The sequence below is a fragment of the Salvia miltiorrhiza genome, unplaced genomic scaffold (genome assembly GCF_028751815.1).
Source record: "Salvia miltiorrhiza cultivar Shanhuang (shh) unplaced genomic scaffold, IMPLAD_Smil_shh original_scaffold_269, whole genome shotgun sequence".
Taxonomy (NCBI): domain Eukaryota; kingdom Viridiplantae; phylum Streptophyta; class Magnoliopsida; order Lamiales; family Lamiaceae; genus Salvia; species Salvia miltiorrhiza.
The window spans coordinates 468,002-490,920 of NW_026651514.1; the positions used below are offsets into that span (position 1 = coordinate 468,002).

General features: G+C 38.5%; 1 protein-coding gene across 2 annotated transcripts; it reads left to right on the plus strand.

The window, feature by feature from the left end:
- The first annotated feature begins 14,522 nt into the window (after nt 1-14,522).
- Nucleotides 14,523-22,785, plus strand: LOC131003773 (long chain acyl-CoA synthetase 4-like). 2 transcript variants are annotated; one of them, XM_057930321.1, is made up of 19 exons: nt 14,523-14,921; nt 16,164-16,227; nt 16,370-16,459; nt 16,914-16,970; nt 17,253-17,301; nt 17,426-17,502; nt 17,720-17,759; nt 17,843-17,937; nt 18,392-18,559; nt 18,704-18,814; nt 18,902-18,989; nt 19,355-19,421; nt 20,055-20,130; nt 20,220-20,337; nt 20,891-21,136; nt 21,227-21,366; nt 21,644-21,826; nt 21,955-22,074; nt 22,588-22,785. In XM_057930321.1, the coding sequence occupies exons 1-19, from the start codon at nt 14,770-14,772 to the stop codon at nt 22,621-22,623; spliced, it is 1,977 nt and encodes a 658-aa protein (XP_057786304.1). In that variant the 5' UTR covers nt 14,523-14,769; the 3' UTR covers nt 22,624-22,785. The 2 variants fall into 2 exon arrangements, with proteins under 2 accessions (XP_057786304.1, XP_057786303.1); XM_057930320.1 differs by having other exon boundaries at nt 14,537-14,921; nt 20,891-21,366.
- The last annotated feature ends 134 nt before the right edge of the window (nt 22,786-22,919 follow it).

Genomic DNA, 22,919 nt, shown 5'->3' on the forward strand with positions numbered 1-22,919 from the left:
ACGGGTTCCGACTAAATTGACCTCCCTAAAGGTGTGGTTCTATTAAGATCCTTCATATATGATGAGATCTTAAATCAATTTAGGTGTTGATTTAATATATCATATGATAATTGATATTTATTCGGAGAGAGAATTTTTTTACTTGAGTTCAAGTTTTGGAGGGAACTAAAATTTTACTCCCTCCGTCCCAATAATGAAGTCTCCTTTGTTTTGGGCACGGATATTTAGGAGAGGTAAAGTTGATGTTAAATGAGTAGGGACCACATAATTAGTGCTTTAATTAGTGTTATTTTATTTCTTAATTATTGACTAATCAAGTCTCTGCGCCTTTCTCTCTGTACGTGATTTCTGCGCCGTCGTTCGCCGGCGAGTCGCCGCCCTTATTCCTTCTTCGGTCGGCGTCACTTCCCCCTCCTCTTCACTGTCATTCTCTCCATTTCTCAAAATCGAGCCCAAATCTCTTCTCTCTCTTCTCGCCGTTCTCTCTTGCAAAACACACACACACAGATATCTGGCAGAACACACACACACAGATCTCTCGCCGTTCTTCTCGCCGTTTCTCTTCTCTCTCTTCTCGCCGTTCTCTCTTGCAAAACTCACACACACAGATCTTTGGCAGAACACACACATACATAAATGCATCCTCCACCACAAAAATCAAAGATACATAAAATTTCATCCCAAAAATCAAAGATACAGAGTCCGGACGGACTGTAAGAGAGGCAGCAACGGTTCCGCCTGAATCAGCAGAGAGCTAGGGCTCATTCCGAAAGGGGGGAACTCGCCTGTGCATTTCGATGAGAGAGTAAGAGGTAGAGTGAGCGACGATCTCGACGGTCCTTCTGAGAAGAGAGCAGACGACACGAGCCGGCCACTGCTCGCCGGAAATCGAAAGCAGTAGCGATGATTTTGATGAGAGCGTTAGGGCTCATTTCGAAAGGGAAAACCAGGGCACGATATGAGAAAGGAATTGGAATTGAGAGAAAAGAGAGAGAGAAGAGCAGATGTGGCGGGGAAGCAGCGCCGATGACCGGCGTGACGGCGACCTCGTCGGTCTTCCAGATGCGGCGGCTTTCTCAAAGGGGGAGAGAGGAATTGAAGAGAGAGTGAGGAGAATGAAGGCTGCGTGAAAGAAGAAGAGGAGAGAGAGAGTGAATTGTTAATTCAACTAATTCTATCTTAATTTTTGCCAAAAAGGGAAAGGGGACTTGAATATTGGGACGGCCCAAAAAGGAATACGAGACTTGAATATTGGGACGGAGGGAGTATTAATTTTTTATATATCGTTATTCAATAATATATGTTGCCTTATTCATTATTAGTATATCACTATATATTAACCTATTTATTAGTTTAATGTCTCACAAAAAATAGCAATTTCACTGATACATATCCCAAAATAATTATTAAATAAGTATAAAATTGCTTACATTAAATTTTTGAGATTATTTCATATAAAATTACGCATTCGTATAACATATTGTTATAGATTTTCAAAATCAATTTAGTATTTATTTTTATTAACTCTTAAGTATTAAAACAGTTATCTTATAGAACATAATGGGACTCTAAACTCTCGCAGTTCACGTTATATAATGAAACAATATACTCGCATGGCCGTTTTTAGAAAGGAAATACAATATTTGTCCATTAATAATAAAACATAAAATCTGACAATTTTTTACATTTTAGGACAGTTTTGCCCTTAATTAGGGTGGACCGAATTCGGGTTTGCGTGCAGGTTAGACACGCATGGCACTATTAATGCCATTAGTGTCATATACTCTCTCTGATGTAGTGCTGCACGAATGATACTTATGGTCATATTAATGTCATTAGTGTCATATACTTGTGTGTTGATATTATTTAGATGGGTACAATTATATGAAAATTTTGAACACTTCCCCGTAGGGTTTAGTTTATCCATTTAGGGTTTATATTTCCCATTTAAGATTTAGATTATCCATTTAAGGTTTAGATTATCCATTTAGAGTGTTGCACGAATGGTACTTATGGTCATATTAGTGTCATTAGTGCCATATACCCTCTCTTATGTAGTGCTGCACGAATGATACTTATAGCCATATTAGTGTCATTATGTGCCTAACCCGCGCGTAAACCTGAATCCGGTCCGCCCTAATTAAGGGCAAAACTGTCTTAACATGTAATAAATGGTCAGATTTTGTATTTTTTTAATTAGTACCTGTAGGGGGTGAATCCGACAATTACGGAAGTGACGTCAGTAACGTCTGGATCGATGGGCACTAGCAACCTGAAACCACAAGCAACGTTAGAGCCCTCCGAAGAGCACCGGTGGGGGTGTCGATGGAAGGGCCTCCGACGCTCAAGTCAGTGAATCGATATGAATAATAATGCCAGGAACGTAACGAAAATAAATACTCCCTCCGTCCACGAAATAAACTCCCAGTTGGGGTTCGGCACGGAGACTAAGAAAGCTGAAAAAGGTGGTGTAAAGATGGTGTAAAAGACTAAAAGGGTAGTGTTTATGTATTGTGATTACTTTTACTAATCTTTAACTAGCAATTTGATAATAATAATAATAATAATAATAATAACAACATTAAAAATAAAAATAAAAATAATAATAATAATAATAATAATAATAATAATAATAATAATAGTAATAATAATAACAATTATAATAATAATAACAACAACAACAACAACAACAACAACAACAACAACAACAATAATAATAATAATAATAATAATAATAATAATAATAATAATAATAATAATAATAATAATAATAAGAATAATAATAAGGATAATAATAATAATAACAATAATAATAATAATAAGGATCATAATAATAATAATAAAAATAATATAATAATAATAACAACAATAATAACAATAAAAATAATAATAACAACAATAATAATAACAACAACAACAATAATAAGAATAATAATAATAATAACAACAATAACAATAAAAATAATAAGGATAATAAAAAAATAATAATAATAATAATAACAACAACAATAACAATAATAATAATAATAAAAATAAAAATAATAAGGATAATAATAATAATAATAATAATAATAATAATAATAATAATAATATGAATAATAATAATAATAATAATAATAACAACAACAACAACAACAACAACAACAACAACAACAACAACAACAACAACAACAACAACAACAACAATAATAATAATAATAATAATAATAATAATAATAATAACAACAATAATAAGAATAATAATAATAATAATAATAATAATAATAATAATAATAATAATAATAATAATAATAATAATAATAATAATAATAATAATAATAACAACAACAACAACAACAACAACAACAACAACAACAATAATAATAATAATAATAATAATAATAATAATAATAATAATAATAATAATAATAATAATAATAATAATAATAACAATAATTAGTTTAGGGGAGACTAGAGAGAGAGAGAGAGTAAAGCTAGCGGAGAGAAGAAGAAGGTAAATACAACCCGCCGCCCCGAGGCCCCGCCGGCGCCGCGCCTTCTGCATCAAGCCTCGCCGCCGCCCAGGCCTAAGCCTCTGCCTCGCCGCAGCCCAGGCCTAAGCCTCTGCCTCGACATCGGCGCATCACCCACCAGCGACAGGGCCCCTCCACGCCCAGGTCCTCCCAGCCGAACTGACCCGCGACGCCATCGCCCAGGATCGGCTGTTCCTCGCCGTCGCCCAAGCGCCAAGCCTTGACTCGCCGTCGCCCAGGCCCGCCGCCGCCGTTCCCCTCACTAAACCCGTCGCCCAGGCGCCGATCTGCCCTCGGAACCGCGCTGCTATCCAAGCCCAGGCGCGATTCGCGGCGCTGTCCGGTGGAGTCATTAGCTGCGCAAGCCACCTCGCCAGATCCGCCCACAGATCCGCCACCCAGAAGTAGTCTGCCTTCGACTCCAGATCGGCGACACCTTGCTCCGGCGAAATCTGCGGTAGCTATCTTCGACTCCAGACCAGCGAGACTATTCACTCCGGCGAGACCACGCCTCCAGGCCACAACGCAGTCCTCAAGTCCGGCGAGAACGCATCCAGCTTGGCCTTCCGACTCTTTTTGAAAGATCAGCGTCCAGATTCGCAAGTCATCCCTTTCTATTCAAAAGCTAAGTTCTACTTTATCTCGGGTGATGTGCAGTTTGATATGGATGCGAACTGAATTTAGTACTTGAGACAGTGAATTTAGTACTTGAGACAGCAAATTACCTTGAAGGTTTTCAAGCAGATGGGTTGTTGTTGGGGTTGAATGTATTGTAGGATAACTGTAATGAATTGAATGTGCCATGGTGAAACGAATGGACAAGACTTGAACTGAAATTAGCAAAGTTTAAGGACAGAGCTTATCTTACAGTTGTTTGGTTAGATTGTTGTATTGTTCGTTGTAGATGATTACTTCATAAAACAGGTGATTTTCTACAATGGAGCCTAGAGAGACCGAGAGAGAGTGGAGAGTGGTGAGAAGAAGAGGGATTGGTCCAAAACATGTCGAGAGAAAACAGGCAAGAAGCTGGAATCGGAGCAGTTTGAATGGGAGGAGAGATTGGAGTTCGAATGAACGCGATGACACTACAACCTTTTTCTTTAACAACATCCCAGAGGATTGCAGCGTTGATTTTCTCAGACGTAAGTTTGAGACGGTTGCGAAGACGGTGGATGTATACTGCCCAAGGAAGAGAGATCTTTGGGGAAGACCGTTCGGCTTTGTTCGATTTGAAAGGGTGGAGAGGTCTGAGACTTTACTGGTGGACCTGAACAAACTTTGGATTGGCAGTTATAAGGTTAGAGTTTATAAGCCTAAATTCCAAAGGGATTATAAACCTAAATTCGAAAGGGTTGATGAGAAGAGACGGAATGAGCAGAATAGCGTCAAAGAAAAGAAGTTGGAACAGATACAGCCATGCAACATGAAGGTGTATAATAGGCACGCAGGTGTCTCCTTTAAGGAAGCTCTTACAGGTGCTAAAGATGATAAAGAACTTGATGATGAAACATTACAGTTCCAGACGACGGAAGAAGACTTGGTTTGGCTTAATGGGGCTTTTACAGGTTACATTAAATCTGAGTTTCTCTGGGAGGAAGTTCGAGAGGAAATAAATAGTGAATGCGCAGGTTGTTTTAAGCTGAACTCCCTCGGTGGCAACATGGTCCTAATCCAAAGCAGCAACGAGCAGACGACCGAGGAAAATCTCAATAAGCTCAACGAATGGAGAGACTTCTGGTTACAGTGGTGGAGGCCTTGGAAATCTGTTGATATCAACTATCAAAGAGTTGTCTGGACTAAATGGACCGGAGTCCCGCTACATGTTTGGAATTCCCGTTTCTTCAGTACGGCAAGCGCGAGGTTCGGGTTGCTTCTGAAAATTGAAGAAAAAACAAGAACGAAAGAGAGGCTGGACGTGGCTTTTATACAGATGTCTACTGGGTTTAACTCCATCGGAAACATACTGAAATGTAAAATCGACGGTGCTTCGTTCCAAATCCGGGTGGAAGAAATGCCCTATAATTTCGTTTCCCCGGAGGAGGAGGTGTGGTCTTTGGACGAAGATGCTGACTCAGAATGTTCTTTACAAGATATCTCACAGTCTCCGGCGAAGGCTTTCATCGTCGAGTCGGAAACAGAGGACGGTGAAGGAAACGATTCGGTTACTCAAAAAAACGTCGTCTCGGAACTCGAGAGGAAGGTTGTGGAAACTAATGGCCCGTTCTCACATTACTCTGACACAGATAAAGGAAGCCAAGTCCAGCGGGTTTCCTCCGAAGGGACTGATAAATCGCCTTCAAATGAGCCAGAGACTAGAGGTAGAGAGATCAATGAAGGGAGTAGAAACGAGAAAGAGAAGGAATTTCAAAATGAACTTGAGGGGGAGGAGTGCGATCCCTCGAGGGTACCAGATTCTCTCACTGCGGGGGTTGTTTCTAAGAAAGGAACGGCGAATAGACGAGGAGGAGTTTCGAGGAAGAAAACTCAGAAATCAAAAGTAACCGAAAATCAGCATCAAGTTTGGGGCAATTTCATTGCTGATATTGAATCAGAGGGTGAGATGGGCAAGAATGGAAGTGGCTCGCGATCTACTGAGGCGGATTGGGAGAATTCGGAGAGAGATGAAGATACAAGAACATGGCTCTTTGCCAAGAAGTTGGGTTTGTCGAGCAATCACCAAGACGCGGTCATGATCGAGCAATTGAAGGAGCAAAGAGCAAAGGCAGGACATCCGAAGGTCGTGGGTGATATTGAAACAGGTTTTTAATGAATATTTTATCTTACAACATTAGAGGCTTGGGGAGTTTCATTAAACAGAGTGATATCGGAGAATTGGTTAGGAAAAATGCTTTAGATTTTTGTTTTATTCAGGAAACCAAAATGGAAATTTTCTGTTCCTCAATGTGTGATAAGTGGTGGGGGAGGAGTAATTTTGATTGGGCTGTGAGGGAGTCAGAAGGCAGATCGGGTGGAATACTATCGGTCTGGAGCAAGGATAAGTTTGTGGCAACTAGTAAATGGAACGTGACGGGGGCTGTTATTGTTAATGGGATTTGGCTACAAGGAGGCTTGCATTGTTGTTTTGTTAATGTGTATGCGCCCATGGGAACCACCGAAAAGGAATCTTTGTGGGATACATTACAGCTCATTGCTCTTCAAAACAAAGACTCTTGCCTGTGTTTTCTTGGCGACTTCAACGCAGTGCGTGATCCGGGAGAAAGGGTGGGGAAAGGTGCTGTCTTTAATCAAGCAGATGCAAGGTCTTTTGACGCTTTTATTCGGCAAAGTAATCTGCTGGAAATCAGAACACAGGGGAGAAAGTTTACGTGGTATCAACCTGGTGGAGGATGTAAGAGCAAACTAGACAGATTTATGGTCAATGAGAAATGGATGCAGGAATGGCCGGACACAGTCGGAAGGGGGCTTCAGAGATCAGTGTCGGATCATTGTCCGATCTTCCTGACTACAAAAACCAAGAACTGGGGACCCAAACCTTTTAGGTTCCTCAATTCTTGGCTCTCCCACCCAGATTTTTGCGCGTTGGTAAGGAAATCTTGGGATGAAGCTAAGATTGAAGGATGGAGCTGCTTTGTGTTCAAAGAGAAATTGAAATTGGTGAAGAGTGCGTTGAAAGAGTGGAATCTGAGGATTTATGGCAACATTGACCACGGATTGACAGATCTTAAGGATGAACTTCAGGAGCTGGACATTTTTGATGACACCTTTGGTCTTGAGGAGAGTGAGACAATCAGGAGAAATGAATTACGAGCAAAGATTTTCCTTAAATCCAAAGAAAAATGTAGTCTTCTCCAACAAAAGGCGAAAGTCAAATGGGTCAAGGAGGGCGATCTGAATACTAGTTTTTATCACAAAGCAATTGTTGGGAGAAGAAAGAAGAATGAAATTGCAGGGCTTGATGTTGGGGGCTGCTGGATCGAGGATCCAAAGACCATTAAGGAGAAAGTCAAAACGTTCTTCGAGAATCACTTCAAGAAGACGCCGCGCGTCCTTCCTATGATACCGGGAGATTTCACTGCTCGGAGAGTTTCTGCAGCGAATAATGCGGAGCTGATCAAAACTTTTTCAGAATCAGAAATTAAAGAGGCCATTTGGAGCTGTGACGGTGACAAGAGCCCGGGACCGGATGGCTTTAACCTCAAGTTCTGGAAAGCGTCATGGGAGATTATCAAGAAAGATTTTTTAAAGGTAATGACTGAATTTCACTCCAATGGCAAAATCCCTCGGGGATGTAACTCTTCATACATCGTTCTCATTCCTAAAAAAGAAGGAGCTTGCTCACTTGAGGAGTTTAGGCCTATTTCACTTATTTGTAGCCTCTATAAAGTCATTGCGAAGGTTTTGGCGAATAGGATGAAACAGGTCATGGATTCAGTTATTTCGGATAATCAGAGTGCCTTCATTGGCGGCCGTTACATCCTTGATGGGGTCGTGGTTCTAAATGAAGCAATCGCGGAGGCTACTAAGAAGAGAAAAGGGAGGATTATCTTCAAGGTGGATTTCGCGAAAGCATATGACTCCGTCGAGTGGGATTTCTTGGATTTAATGCTTGAAAGAATGGATTTTGAACCATTATGGAGGAAATGGATCCGAGGTTGTATCTCTTCGGCGACGACGAATATTTTGGTGAATGGATCTCCATCTGGTGAGGTGTGTTTAGAAAGAGGATTACGGCAGGGAGATCCGCTTTCCCCATTTCTCTTTCTTATTGCAGCGGAGGGGCTCCACTCTTTGATCACGAGAGCTGTTGAGAAGGAGCTGATTAAGCCGGTAAAGGTAGGAAATGATTGCATTTCAATTCCGCACCTCCAATACGCTGATGACACGGTCTTCTTGATGGAGGATGATGAAAGAAATGCAGTGGCAGTTAAAAGGATTCTCAGAGTGTTCCAGCTACTGTCAGGGCTTGCTGTGAATTTCAAAAAATGTTGTCTCTTTGGAGTTGGGGTCGAGGAGGATAAGATAGAGAGGATGGCGGCTGTTTTGGGTTGTGATGTAGGCTCCTTACCTTTCAATTACCTCGGTATTAAAGTGGGTAGCAAGGGCAAAAGGTTGCTGATTGGAAATACTTGGTTGAGAAGGTGAGAAAGAAAATCGATTCGTGGAAAAATGGGAAGTTCTCTCTCGCGGGCCGAGTTACCTTGGTGAAGGCTGTGCTTCAATCTATACCGATTTACCAGCTCTCTTTTACCTGTTTACCAAAATCAATTGTGAGTTCCCTAAATGCTTTACTTGGTAATTTTCTGTGGGGAGGGGGTTCTAGTAAAAGTGCGATTGCTTGGGTGAAATGGAAGGTGCTTTGTGCTTCAAAAGATGAAGGAGGCTTGGGGCTTAAAAATATTGAGTGGTTTAATCAGGCACTTGTCGTTAAATGGTTGTGGCGGTACCTTACTGGAAGGGACATGCTTTGGGCTAAAATTGTTAGGTCCATTTATGGTGAGGTTGAGTGGGGAGAGACAGGTCTGGAAAACGCGGGGAAAGGTAGATTTAGAGATGGGTGGTGGCCGAAGATCGTTTCTGCGGCGGGAGGGCCGAGCAATTTTTGGTTTGTTCAAAATTTGAAGCCAAAGGTGGGGGATGGGAAGACATTTAAATTCTGGAGTCAGTGGTGGGTTGGACAAAAGCCGTTGAAGTTTACTTTTCCTAGACTTTTTCAGTTGAGTGCTAATAAAGAAGCTGCAATCTGTGAAGTTGGGGAATGGACTGATACTGGATGGTGTTGGGATTTAAGGTGGAGAAGAGAGTTATTTGAGAGAGAGAGGGAAGGAGTTTCGGAGTTGCTTAGCCTTGTTTCTGGTACTAACCTGTGTGCAGGTAACAAGGACGGATGGACATGGAGTGGCGACATCGGGAGAGGCTTTACAACTAAGTCCGCTTATGAAGCTATTAAAGATCAAGCAAAAGAGACTACGGAGGCGGTGGAGGAAACTGATATGAGTACGAAGGTGTGGAAGATCCCTATTCCAAACAAAGTCAAGCTTACCGCATGGAGAATTTTGAAGAACAGAATTCCGACGTGTGACAATCTCTCGAGAAGAAATGTGATGTTGTGTGAAGTCGAGGTGGGATGTAATGCCTGTTTTCATCGGCAGGAATCCACGAATCACTTGTTGATCCACTGTCCAAAGACCTCAAAGGTATGGGAAGCAATCTTTCAATGGCTCGGAGTTAGCATGGTGCAGCCATATGACGTGTCCTCGCACTTTCAGTTCTTTACTAGTTTGAGTGGCCGGAAAAGAAATAAGAAGCTCTTGATGGCTCTTTGGTGTTGTACTACTTGGCTTATTTGGAAAATGCGTAATGAGAGTAGATTTGAGAACAAAATATGGGAGAGTGCAAACTTGTTTGGAGAAATCAAAGCTAGAGTGTGGAGTTGGGGTAGAATTTTTGGTTTTGTTAATGATGGAGTTGGGATTCATAGGTGGATGTCGAATGAGGAATCACCGATGATTTTGTAATCTTCTTGGTACTACTGGTGCCTTTTCGTTCTATAATATTTACTTTCCTTATCAAAAAAAAAGTTTAGGGGAGACTAATTACATAAGTAATGGTGGAATAAAGTGGGCCCAATAGATAAAAGTGTAGTAAATTTAAAAGCAAGGGAGGGTATAATTGTCCAAAAAGCAGAGTAGGAGTTTATTTTGTGGACAAATATTTAAGGGCAAGTAGAAGTTTATTTCGTGGACAGAGGGAGTAGATGATAAAGGAAAAGACAAAAGTAAATGAAGTCTCCGGGAGATCGGGGTGTCCCGGAAGTTGAATCAAAGTGGATGAGCGCTGTTGAATAAGGGGCGACAAGTCTGGACTAGCGGGGCTAGTCAAGCAATCGGAACCCTTAAAAGTTGAGAGCCTGGAGGTGGAACGGAAAAACGGGGAGAGCCGGAAAGCACCAGGTTGAGAGATCGTAAGTTCAAGAATGAATGTCAATCATGACCCTCCTGCCCCAATGAGTTTACCTATATATGGGTCATGAAGCTGCGGAGGGGTGACTAGGGTTAGGGTTTGTTGGAATATTCCTTGAAACCCTAACGGTTCCGACTTCTTCGGAGTCCACTTGCCGTAACCTTCGTTTGACCTAGTCAGCCATGTTAACTAGGTTTTCGTAAGCTTATAATCCAGTTTGTATACTTTCGTGTTGAAATGTTTACTATGGCGCTGCTGCCAGAGCGGAGGGATCGCGCCTTTGCCAGAGCAGAGAAATCATGTCGCTGCCAGAGCGGAGGGATCGCGCCTCTGCCAGAGCAGAGAAATCATGTCGCTGCCAGAGCAGAGGGATCGCGCCTCTGTCAGAGCAGAGAGATCATGCCGCTGCCAGAGCAGAGGGATCGTACCAGAGCCGAGAGATCGCTCTGGGCAGAGTCAGAGTTGCCAAGGCAGATTCGAGCTGGGCAGTCGAGCGCTGTCGGGCAGGGCTGGGCTGGTCAGTCGAATTTTATCCACTACAGTACCTAAATATTGTGTTTCCTTCTTCAAAATAGCTATTTCAAAAGTGCTCTCTTATGTAATCATACGTAAATAAATTCTAAGTTAAATAATCAATTATGTATATCCTGACATTTTTTTAATTACATTATATATATATATATATATATATATATATATATATATATATCATCAAATAAATTATTACATCATTAAACTTAAAATCCATAGTAAAGAAGAATCTTTTGATATATCAGGTTTATCATTTGAGCCAGCCTCGTTGGTATATCCTAACTATGGAAACAATCATAATTAACAAACAAATCCAAAACTGATTAGGGCAAACTTTGATCAAAAGTAAGCTCTGAATTTAGAGAGTGTATCCCAATTAAACAATTATAACGAGGTAAGATTGTAAAATAGTTTGAAATATATCTATCTCACCAAGTCACTTTCAATAAACAAATAAAATAAATAAGCATAAAATGTGATGAGGAGTAATATATGCGGAGCAGAGAAATGAACGCGGACAAAGGAATCATTAGGGTCAGAGGAACGGACCTCACCAGAGGAATGACCTTCGCCAGGAAAATCATTAAAGACAGAAGGATGATTTGCCCACGCGCCAGAGCAGAGGAATCGCCCGCCTACGGGCAAAATTACTATTATGCCCTTGACCACGCGGGGAGCATGTTTTTGGAGATGAAATTACTATTTTGCCCCTAGCATGTAATCTATAAATACCCATGCACCCGTATCTTGTAAACACACGCTCTCCACTTGAATACTACAGCAAGTTCCTTTTGTTCTGGACAATTTAACTATTTTCTCTCGATCTTTACGCTCAAACACTAGGTAAAATTCGTAACTTAGAATTAGATGTTGATAAGATATTTTATCAAAATGTGACTTCCTTTGCTACAATAGATTAGAGAATATAATATACATAATACCATAATATTTTATTTGATATAAAATATAGTATGATTTTTATAAATTAAAAATTTTAAAATAATATAAAATATAGTACTCCCTCCGTCCCGCTATTCAAGTCCCATTTTCCTTTTTGGGTTGTCCCACCGATAATGTCCCATTTCCTAAAAAGGAAATAATAAGGGGATGCTTAACATTAAATGAGATCACTAATTGTTCAACGAATAAACCCTTAATTAATTCATTTCCCCTCTATTCTCTATCTCTCTCTCTATCTCTCTTTCTCTCTCTTTCTCTTGTCTCTCTCTCTGCGCCTGGAGTCTCCACCGCCGTCGTCTGCTCATCGCCGGAGGAAGCCTTCTCCTCCACCTTCACCGCCCTAGCCGTCTTCTCCTCCACTTGCCTTTCCCCTGCTCGTCGTCGGAGGAAGCTTTTCTCCGCCCTCACCGCAGCGCCTCGCCGCCTGTCACTTCTCTCATCGGTGACCGCAGCGCCTCGCCGCTCGTTTTCCGGCGACCAGGGCTCTGCCCTTCTCGTGCCTTCCATCTGCAAAGAGACTCTCGGCTCTCTCTCTCTCTCTCTGCGCCTCGACCATCAGAAGCCCGCTTCAGATCTCTCTTTCTCTCTCTCTCTGCGCCTCGACCATCGGCGACCAGAGGCTCGAGGCGATCTGTCGTGATTCGCATCAGAAGCCCGCTCCAACTGCGTCTATCTACCGTCCACCCCTCTGAATGAAACCTTAGCAGCGGCGCGGCGCGGCGGAGTGCGAGCGGCGGCGGCTTGAGTGAGAAGATGATCCAGATCTGTTCCTGAAATTTTCACTCTCTGTTCATGAAATTTTCTCCAATTTTGTTTGAGTTCGATCGGTTCGAAATCTATTTGATTTGTTTGAGTTCGATTGGTTTGAAATCTGTAGATTGGAATTGTTGATTGCAGATTTTTGTGGTGATTTACCGGCGGTGGTGCGGTGGTGGTGCAGGCGGTGGTGCGGTGCTTAATTAAACTAACATTAAGTTTTTTGAAGACACAATTTAACTCTTAATTTTAGTCTCCTTAATCTCCGTGCCGAAAAGAAACGAGACTTGAATAGCGGGACGGAGGGAGTATGATTTTTTATAAATTAAAAATTAAAAAATATTATACATATTTGAGTAATTTTATATACAATCTAGAAGGTAGTATAAGTGGAATACAAATTATAATTATAATTATTATTAATTTTATATAATTATAATACATCATAGTTCATACCAAATAACGACTTATATTTTACATATATTTTAATGCATACCAAATAGTATAAAATTAATACTCCATTCGTCCATGAAAGAACTTCCTATGAGGGAGTGATGCGAGTTTTAAGAAAAAAATTGCTGAATGTATTAAGAGTGAAAAAAATGTTGTTAAATTTATTGGAAATAATGAAAAAAAAATGCTTTAATTAGTATTGAGAGTGGTAAAATGTAAAAAATAAGGTAAATAAAATATTTATAAGTGGTGGAGTGTCCAAAAATAAGTAGAAAATTCTTTAATTTACGTTCCAAAAAAAGTAGAAAATTCTTTTGTGCACGGAGGGAATATAACAATATATGATAAAAGTACATCTTAATTAAATGTATCCCATATGACCTCATATTGTATCAAATGAGTATATACAAACATTAATTACTTATTTTTCATTAAAATAGTACTTCATTCCTTCTCCTAAGTATGATTTCGTACTCTTTTTTTTTGAAAATAATAGTTTTGTAATATAAGGTAGTATTAATATTATCATGATTTTTTTTAGAATTACAAGAGCTATCTAATATATAATCAAATAAGCAACTCGCACGCAGGAGAGAACTACCCGAAATTACCCGCACAAAAGTGAGAAAACTATCAACATACAAGCGGGATTGAATCCAAAAATGCAGACGGGACCACTACCAACACAAAAATGAGAAAAGCATAGGAAGTGAGATTGAACACAAGAACGCAGGCGGGACCACTACCCCCACAAAAGTGAGAAAACTACCCGCATTCAAGCGGAATTGAACTCAAGACCTCTAAAAAATGAGAGTCTTTGGGTGCCTCAACTTTGACACTTGAGCTATGCCTCATTTGCAAACATGACTTCGTACTTTTGAGCTCACATATTAAGGAGAGTTTGATTAAAATAGATGAATTTATTTTAGTAGGAAATTAAGTAAATTAAACTATTTTATTAGAGGATTAAAATAGATAGATCCATTTGATTATGACCATAATTTATTTTCATTTTTTGAGAATGAGTCATTTTAAATCAAACAACCCAAAATGAATTTTAAGTTATGCTTTAGTGAGTCGAATCGAGTAATACTCCATTTGTCTCATAAAAGTATGTAAACATGCATAATTTTTCTTTTTCTTCTGTCCCCATTTATAAGATTTCTTAAAATTCGTATGGTTCCATATTATACATATTTTTATGGGATGAATGAACTATTTTTTTTTTTTTTGAGAGATGAGTAATATTAATCTTTAAAGGAAAATAGATATAGATTGTGTGGATGCTATATTAATAGTAAAAGATTTTGTAGGTTTCAAAAAAAAAAAAAATGATTTTGTAATTTCGTAGATATAAAAAGAAAAGGAAAAAAAAGAAATATGAAGTTTTGAACTCTGCGATTCTGGGTCTTAAAATACAGATCTAGTCTTCTCCTAGCTTTGGCCATTTTGTCTTGAAGTGAACTGTATTTACTGGTTAAATACTATACGACGTTGTAAGGCCCCAGTCTTGCTTTAGCCACCACACTACGAAACCAGACCTATTCAATTCTCGTGTATAACTGCCCTCCTCGCTCGCATTTATATTCACGCATTTCATCCACGCACACCGAGAGAGAAAGAGAGAGATTTGAAAATGGCAAAGGAGAAGTATATCGTGGAAGTGGAGCCAGGGAAGCCTGCCAAGGACGGCAAGCCGTCGATCGGACCGGTTTATCGGAGCATTTTTGCCAAGGATGGTTTTCCGGCTCCGATTCCAGGACTTGACAGCTGTTGGGATATTTTCTGGTGCGATTTCCTTCTTCTCAATACTTTTGATCCGAGAATTACGAATTTTGCTTGTGATTTTACTTGCGGTTTGGATTTGTCAACGTTTGCGCGTATTTTCGTGAGAGTGATGTGATGCCTGTGTGGTTTTGAATCCGTCAACTGTTGTGTTCTGCTGTGTTGTGTTGTTTACTGATTGTATGTGGAACTCAACGTTTCTGTTGATCTGCGAATTGTTGAATTTGGAGCTGATTTTGTTGTGTTTGGAGATTGGTGCTTGTTCTCTGTTCGCGAGGGTTTTGAATTGAAAGATTTTGTTTTGTGCGAGTGAATCTGATCCTGTAGAAGATGCGAGCATCGGAACATTTTTTTTGATTGAGAAAGGTTTAAAGCTATGGGGCCCCTGAATGATGAGATAGTGCTGTTTTTATCTTTAATAGTGATTTATGAACTTAAAATATCATTATGTGCATAGAGCATATCGCCTTTTGGCATCATGATGATACTCGTTCTAGCGTCGTTGACATCTATGATCTTATTCTAAAGTCTGGATATTCATTATGCCTGTTTCTGCACAAGTTCATACCTCAATGTAACTGTATTTAATTTTACACTCCCAACTGTCAAGGGGAAGTAGAAGGCCATAGAGAGCTGTGAAGTCTTTCTTATTCGTCTAATTGACGTGACAGTAAATTACTAATAAGATATGAACATAAAAAAGGGAGATATCTGCATGATGGGGAATGAAGATACAATTTGATCACACAAATGTCAGAAATTTTCAATATACTGGCGACAACACCTCAGGAAATTCTGTGTAGCAGAAAAAAGTCAAATTTACTTCTATTATTTGTGTGGGTCGATATCTTTATGGATTGTTTCAACTTCAAGTAGATAATATGCTCATAAATGAAGGAAAACTGGACTTCACTAAATTTCCAGAAAACTAAATGTGAAGTACTGAAGTTTAGTGTGGATATTAGAAGTTTAATCTACACCTCTACGGTGTACCCCCCACCCCAAAGAAAACCAAAAAAAAACCAAAACTTTCTTTTAAGTAGTAATAATAATGAGATATAAATTTACAAAAATGCTCAATGCATGTATAAGACGTAAACTTAATAGTGTCGGCCACACATATGCTCCATCTCTTAGAGAGTTTCTGAGCTTCCTGTTTACTAAATTATCTTCTTAAATATTCTTCATCCCCTTTAACTGTCAAATGTCATAGATGTTGAACCCAACTTTTCATTTATGGTACAGTTTGTCAGTAGACAAATATCCCGATAACAGGATGCTTGGTCGCCGTGAAATTGTCGATGGGAAGGTATGCTTTACTGCTTAACAATTACTAGTTATTTGAATTTTAAACTTCAACTTCACCTAGATTTTTTTCTTCAATTTACTTATTTTTATCCCTTTCCATGAAAACCTGTTGGCTAAGCATCATTATTCATCTACCTTACCAGCCAGGTAAATACTTATGGATGACTTACAGAGAGGTGTACAACGTAGTTGTGAAAGTTGGTAATTCCATCCGCAGTTGTGGCATTGAGAAAGTAAGTATCACTAGACTAGCTTTCTTTTTGAGTTATAGACAAGCTTACATAGGCTTGCTGTTAAATTTTCTTTTACCCAATAAAGGACACGTTGTAGTCAAATTGTTATGTGCTACAAGTTCATCTGGCTAGAAATCTAAATTATAGCTACTATGTATTTATGAAGCATTGGGTTTGTCAGGGCTGTAAGTTATTGTTAATAATTAGATATTACTTTCCACCTGTTATTTTTAGTATTAGTAATGGCGTCTGAATGTTACCACCCTTCTCATTACTCTGTGCTGATAACTTCAACATTGTTCATTGTGATTTTTCAAATTTGTTAAATTAATTTTGTTCTATTATTCTTAATGATTCTTATTATCATTACTGCTACAACTACTACTACTATTGTTATTATTGGTAGTGTAATGGTTTCCATCTCACCCTCCTTTTAACTTACTAATTATGTTAGGGGGGACGTTGTGGAATTTATGGTGCCAATTCTCCTGAGTGGATTATGAGTATGGAGGTACTTCAAGAATTTATGTTCTCTCTTCACTCATCCGTGTTCTTTTACATGTGTGTTTGTGTATACAAGTACAAATGGATTTCTATACCTTTGATTTTTTCCAATTTTATATATAAATATGCACTGCGTCCTAAACGTCTATATATATGTCAAATTTATTTTCTCACTCCAAGTAACCCCATCCCTTCTATTATCTTGATTGTTAGCAGCACCTGGGCCTGAGGCCATGGACGGTTCACTATTATCTAAAAATATTTTCTGTGTTGACTGAAACTTATGCAGGCTTGTAATGCTCACGGACTCTACTGTATCCCTCTATATGACACGTTAGGTATGTAATTGCCCCTCCTTTACTATTTTTGATGCAACGTGAAGAGACAAAGCACAAGTTTATAGGTTTCAACACCAGAATTAGATATTCAGCCAGGCTTAATTTTTCCTTTTGGATGGTTCAGGGGCTGGGGCTATTGAATTCATCATCTGTCATGCTGAAGTTGCATTAGCCTTTGTAGAAGAGAAAAAGATCTCAGAGGTACTTTTGTATAATATGGTTTTTTTTTGTCATTGTTTTTCTTATTAAAACAGAATCTTTTACCTAAAAAAAATGAGAAAAAACAAAATGTTTTTTATGTATAAAATTCTATTGAATGTACATATTAGATTCTGCATCTCAGCATTTAAACATTGGATAGATTTTACCAGCATATCAGCACAAGTAACTCATGCACTCTTTACTGATGGATTTGCAGCTTTTAAAAACATTTCCAGGTGCAGCAAGTTGCTTGAAAAGTAAGTACTTTGTCGAGTCACAATTCCTCGATCATTGTGCATATATGTTTGTGATAATGATGAATGGACAACTTCATTTTCAGCAATTGTAAGCTTTGGGAAAGCTAGTTCTCAACAGAAGGAAGAAGCTGAAAAGTATGGGGTGACTATGTATTCTTGGGATGATTTTTTGTCACTGGTAAGCAGATGGATTAATCTGTTATTTCTTTCGTTAGTGTTAGCAGTTGGATTTTCCGACTGCCATGCATGTGTCCTGACACTAGTCATCATCTAGTCGGTGGCCCCTGTTAGGGGGAAAGCACTTTGGTGACAAATCAAGTGTACTTATGTGACATGCACACAACAAAAGTAGATTGACGGAACAAATAATTTTGGGGGCTCTATCTTTGCATATCTAGGGGCTGTTGGGGTTAATCAAGCTAATGAGTTTTTCATGTTCTTTGTGTGTTATATACTTAGCTAATCCAAAATTAGAACTTTTTGAATTTTTCGTAAGGTCTTTATTATACAATGTGTGAATTTAATGTCGTTTCACAACAGTTCGTTTACCTATCTTTTCATCCAGTAGCATCTTCGGTTCCTGTGTTTCCTGAAATGGAATTATATACAACTCCTCCATTTATCTTGTGCAGGGATCAAATAAGCACTTTGAACTTCCAGTGAAAAAGAAAAGCGACATTTGCACTATAATGTATACTAGTGGTACCACTGGAGACCCCAAGGGAGTCATGATCTCTAACAACAGCATTGTCACTTTAATAGCTGGAGTAAAACGTCTACTAGAGAGTGTCAATGAATCGGTAGCTACTTATCTGTTTGATTATCGTTATTGCTTGTATAATTGGGAGACTTTGATCTAACTGTTGTTACTCTAATATTAACAAAGAGGTTCCTGAACAATCACTTGGAAAAGAAGCTGCAATTCATTCTTGCTTATTTTGCAGTTGACAGCAAATGATGTGTATCTGTCATACCTTCCATTGGCCCATATCTTTGATCGTGTTATTGAAGAGTGTTTCATTAATCATGGGGCCTCAATTGGATTTTGGCGCGGGGTAAGAAGGTTATATTTCATATTTTAAGCAATAGAGACAGAGCATGAGTGCATGACTAATGGTATTATTATATTTTCTTATTGACAGGATGTGAAATTATTAACTGAAGATATTGGGGAGCTTAAGCCGACTATTTTCTGTGCAGTTCCTCGTGTTTTAGAAAGAATTTATTCAGGTTAGTACCTGTCATTGAGCATAAGTACTGTATTGTTGATAATTGAATGATTGATTTGTGCGAGATGGGAATGCTGGGTTGCTGCTTGGAATACTTTATTGAAAGATTACCTTTTCCCTCATGATTGATAATACATTCTATAAATTTGTTACTTGTGACAAAAGATCCAATTTCCAGCATATAAACTCACAAAGTTATTGGTTGATTGTCTGATCTATATGGTCCATGAGGCCCGTTTGAAAACCATCCCTAGATTATGTATCAATTGAGTACTAAACTTCCCACTTTTGAAGTTTTAGAGAACAGGATTGGACTCTAATTTCTGCTTTTCTTAGCGACCTTAATGTGTTTGTTCTCTATTTCAGGTTTGCAACAGAAGATATCTGCAGGGGGGTTCATTAAACAAACCATGTTTAATTTTGCTTACAATTTGTAAGTTCTCATGCATTTTCCACTAACTCACTCAGTTTTTAGTAGAGGGAAAAAGGGAACAAGAACAAAAACATAGTTTGAAGTACTGATACTTGAAAAGATTTTTAAACATTCATTGTCAAATAATACCTCCGTCCCACAAAAACATGCGCAATTTGCCATTTTGGTTCGCGTACGTCCCGCAAAAACATTCACTTTCCAATTTTGGACACCACCCCACCACAAACCCCTTATTTTCTATCCCTACTTTCTCAACTTATTCACACAAAAACCACCCATGGCCCACCACTCCACTCACAACAAAGTGGGACCCTTTCTCCATTCACAACATACGTAACATTTTTTAAAATCTGTGCCACCAAAAGGGCCACATCACATATTTTTTTTGGGCAGAGGGAAAATTAAAGTTCACTTCATAATTTTTTTTTTCCTGAAATGAACTTTAGTATTTGACGAGGAATGTTACAAAACTTTTACATGTTTGCTTACACTTAACATTAGAGAATAAACCTTTGTTGGGACTAACCGTATAGCTTTATTCTCCCACTGTGCTATCATGCTGTGACCTCTGTACTTTAGTGGTAGGCATGTTTCCTTGGTTCTAATATCTGCACATAAAACTCTGTTTTCCAGAAAACTACGTAATATGAGGAAGGGCCGTAAGCACACCGAGGCAGCTCCAATGTGTGACAAAGTTGTCTTCAGTAAGGTAGTTTTTTATTAGTTTTAAATGGATTTATTCATCTGTCTTAAGTTGTCACAGATGTGTGACTGCATTCACCTGGTATGCTCTTTCAGGTAAAGCAAGGTCTTGGGGGTAATGTAAGGCTTATATTATCCGGAGCCGCACCTCTTGCCTCCCATGTAGAAGAGTATCTGAGAGTTGTGACATGTTCTTATGTACTTCAGGGATACGGTATTTTCCTTTATCTTCTGCAGCTTATCTACTGCCATTTTATTTTTGTTTTTCGTTCTTTTTTTTTTTTTTTGGGTTTCTGATAAATGGTGACTTAATTAATTTTTGGAGCTCATAACACCTGACTCACTTTAGGGCGTTTGGGTTGCATCTTGACTCACCCTTTTGTTGGTTTCTCTAAAAGATGGCAGCTAAAGTTTGCACTGGTTTACATGTAAAATGATTTAATCCTACATGTGGAAAGCTCTGTGCTGCACTTGTCTTCTTAATTTTTGCTATTTTAATGATATTTTCCGTAATTTGGTTATAATAATCTCAATAATGAAATAAAAGATTCCCTTCAATGTAAGTTGAAGTGATTAATTATGTAGACCAGAACTTACAAGACTGCCTGAGTATTCCCTTAAAGTCTCGACTATGACATGTCTTTTCAAAGTTACCATGGGATTTTGATGGTAATACAGTTTTTCCGTACATCAATTTGTGAATTGTGATTGATGGTTGTAACTATTGGTGTCTTGACATTTTTCTTTTTCGTTTTGCATGCATGTAGGCTTGACAGAAACTTGTGCTGGTACATTTGTTTCAATACCGGATGAGTTGAATATGCTGGGCACAGTGGGACCCCCAGTGCCCAATGTGGATGTTTGTCTGGAATCTGTTCCTGAAATGGGATATGATGCACTTTCGAGCAAACCACGTGGAGAAGTATGTGTAAGGGGGGATACTTTGTTTTCCGGCTACTACAAACGTGAAGACCTTACCAAAGAAGTCTTTGTTGATGGCTGGTTTCACACAGGTTGCTCTCACAGTGATCATATGGAATTGTTCTCAAGTGCTAGTTTTGTTTTCTTAATCCTGGAAATCTCTTTTCTTTTCTTTTTTGTAGGTGATGTCGGCGAATGGCAGGCAGATGGAAGCTTGAAAATTATTGATCGTAAGAAGAACATTTTCAAACTCTCACAAGGAGAATATGTTGCAGTAGAGAACTTGGAAAACGTCTATGGTCTAGTTGCTGCTATTGACTCGGTATGTTTATGTCTGTGATTGTAGTATATTTCTGCATTCTTATCCAGATACAAAGTTGCTACTGACGTGCAAATAGAAGCAAAGAGAAATTTATTCTTCAATTTATTGCGAAGGCTTGCAAGGCAGTTTGAGCATGTCATATATAGGATGAGAATGGTATTAGGAAACCATTCTTCTGTACTCGATGGAACATCAAATGTTCCCATGAAGAACTCCCAATACTGTTAAATGTGCTACTTTAGGACTTCTGAGTATCATCATGTTATATGTATTGCAGATATGGGTATATGGGAACAGCTTCGAGTCTTGCCTTGTTGCCATTATAAACCCAAGCAAACAAGCAGTGGAGGAATGGGCTGAACAGGCTGGTGAGTCAGGGGACTTCGAAACTCTCTGTGAAAATCCCAAAGTAAAACAATACTTTGTTGGGGAGCTTGCAAGGATTGCAAAGGAAAAGAAGGTTCTTCTCTTCTCTTTCAGGCTTCTATGTTTACCTGATTGTTCGAACTTCATATGGATTTCGAGATTCCTTTAAATTATCGAAAGCTTCTAATGTCAGTCTAAGCCTACCGTACTATTCTGTGCCAGTTGAAGGGTTTTGAACTTATCAAAGCTGTCCACCTTGATCCGGTTCCGTTCGACTTGGAACGAGACCTTATAACGCCGACTTTCAAGATAAAAAGGCCCCAGATGCTGAAGTACTACCAGGTGAGTTGTCTTTGACCTCTCTAACAAGATTATGAGGGTGTTTGGTTGTGTACCTATAAGCTCTTCAAAATAGAAGCTTATAAGCTCGTGAGAAGTGTTTTGCAAAATAAGCTCATTAAAGTACGTTCTCCAGTAAATAAGTTACTCAACCCCAACTTATTTTTTCATAATTTTATAAGTAACAATTACTTATTTTATAAAAAATATTCTACTGTGATTTTTTATTTTCATTATATTGCCTTTTAATTTCATCTTTTTTTAAAAAAAAAATTCTAACTATATTTTTCTTCTTTAATTCACAATTCTCTCCAAGCTTATATAAGCTCAATTATCCAAATACTTAAATAATTTATAATTTGTTTAGATACATCTTATGAGCTATTATAGATCATCTAAAATAGTTTTAGCCAAACATCAGCCAAATCTATAAATGGTTATCACTAATATGTAAAATGTGTAACTCGTTAATTATTGACATATTTGATATTGTTTATTGTTCTTGTGTTGGTGCAGAATGTTATTGATAACATGTACAAGAGTTTGAAGTAAGCCTTTCCGCATGCAACCGAAGAAACGATCAACTTTAGCAGTATGAAAAGTTCAAAGCGAAAGCGAAATAACCCATGAAATTGACTGATTTTGGAATGTGTATTCTAAACTCTACTCTTCTAAACTCTTTTGTGCAATGCATATCAAACCTTTTTTTTTTTTTTTTCATTTGACTTATATTTTGAATTTGAATATCAGTTACTACTTAATTATAGTGGATTTTCGTTACTATGTTTCTTTAGCATGTCTTTCTTTTCTTCTTTTTTTTGATAAATTAACAGTACTAAATAATGAAA

Bases quoted from the DNA above. Each gene is read 5' to 3' on its own strand.
- LOC131003773 (XM_057930320.1), top strand. From the start codon at position 14,770: ATGGCAAAGGAGAAGTATATCGTGGAAGTGGAGCCAGGGAAGCCTGCC. The intron at 16,228-16,369 runs GTATGCTTTACT...CTACCTTACCAG, and splicing joins GTGAAATTGTCGATGGGAAG to CCAGGTAAATACTTATGGAT. The intron at 20,338-20,890 runs GTATTTTCCTTT...GCATGCATGTAG, and splicing joins TTATGTACTTCAGGGATACG to GCTTGACAGAAACTTGTGCT.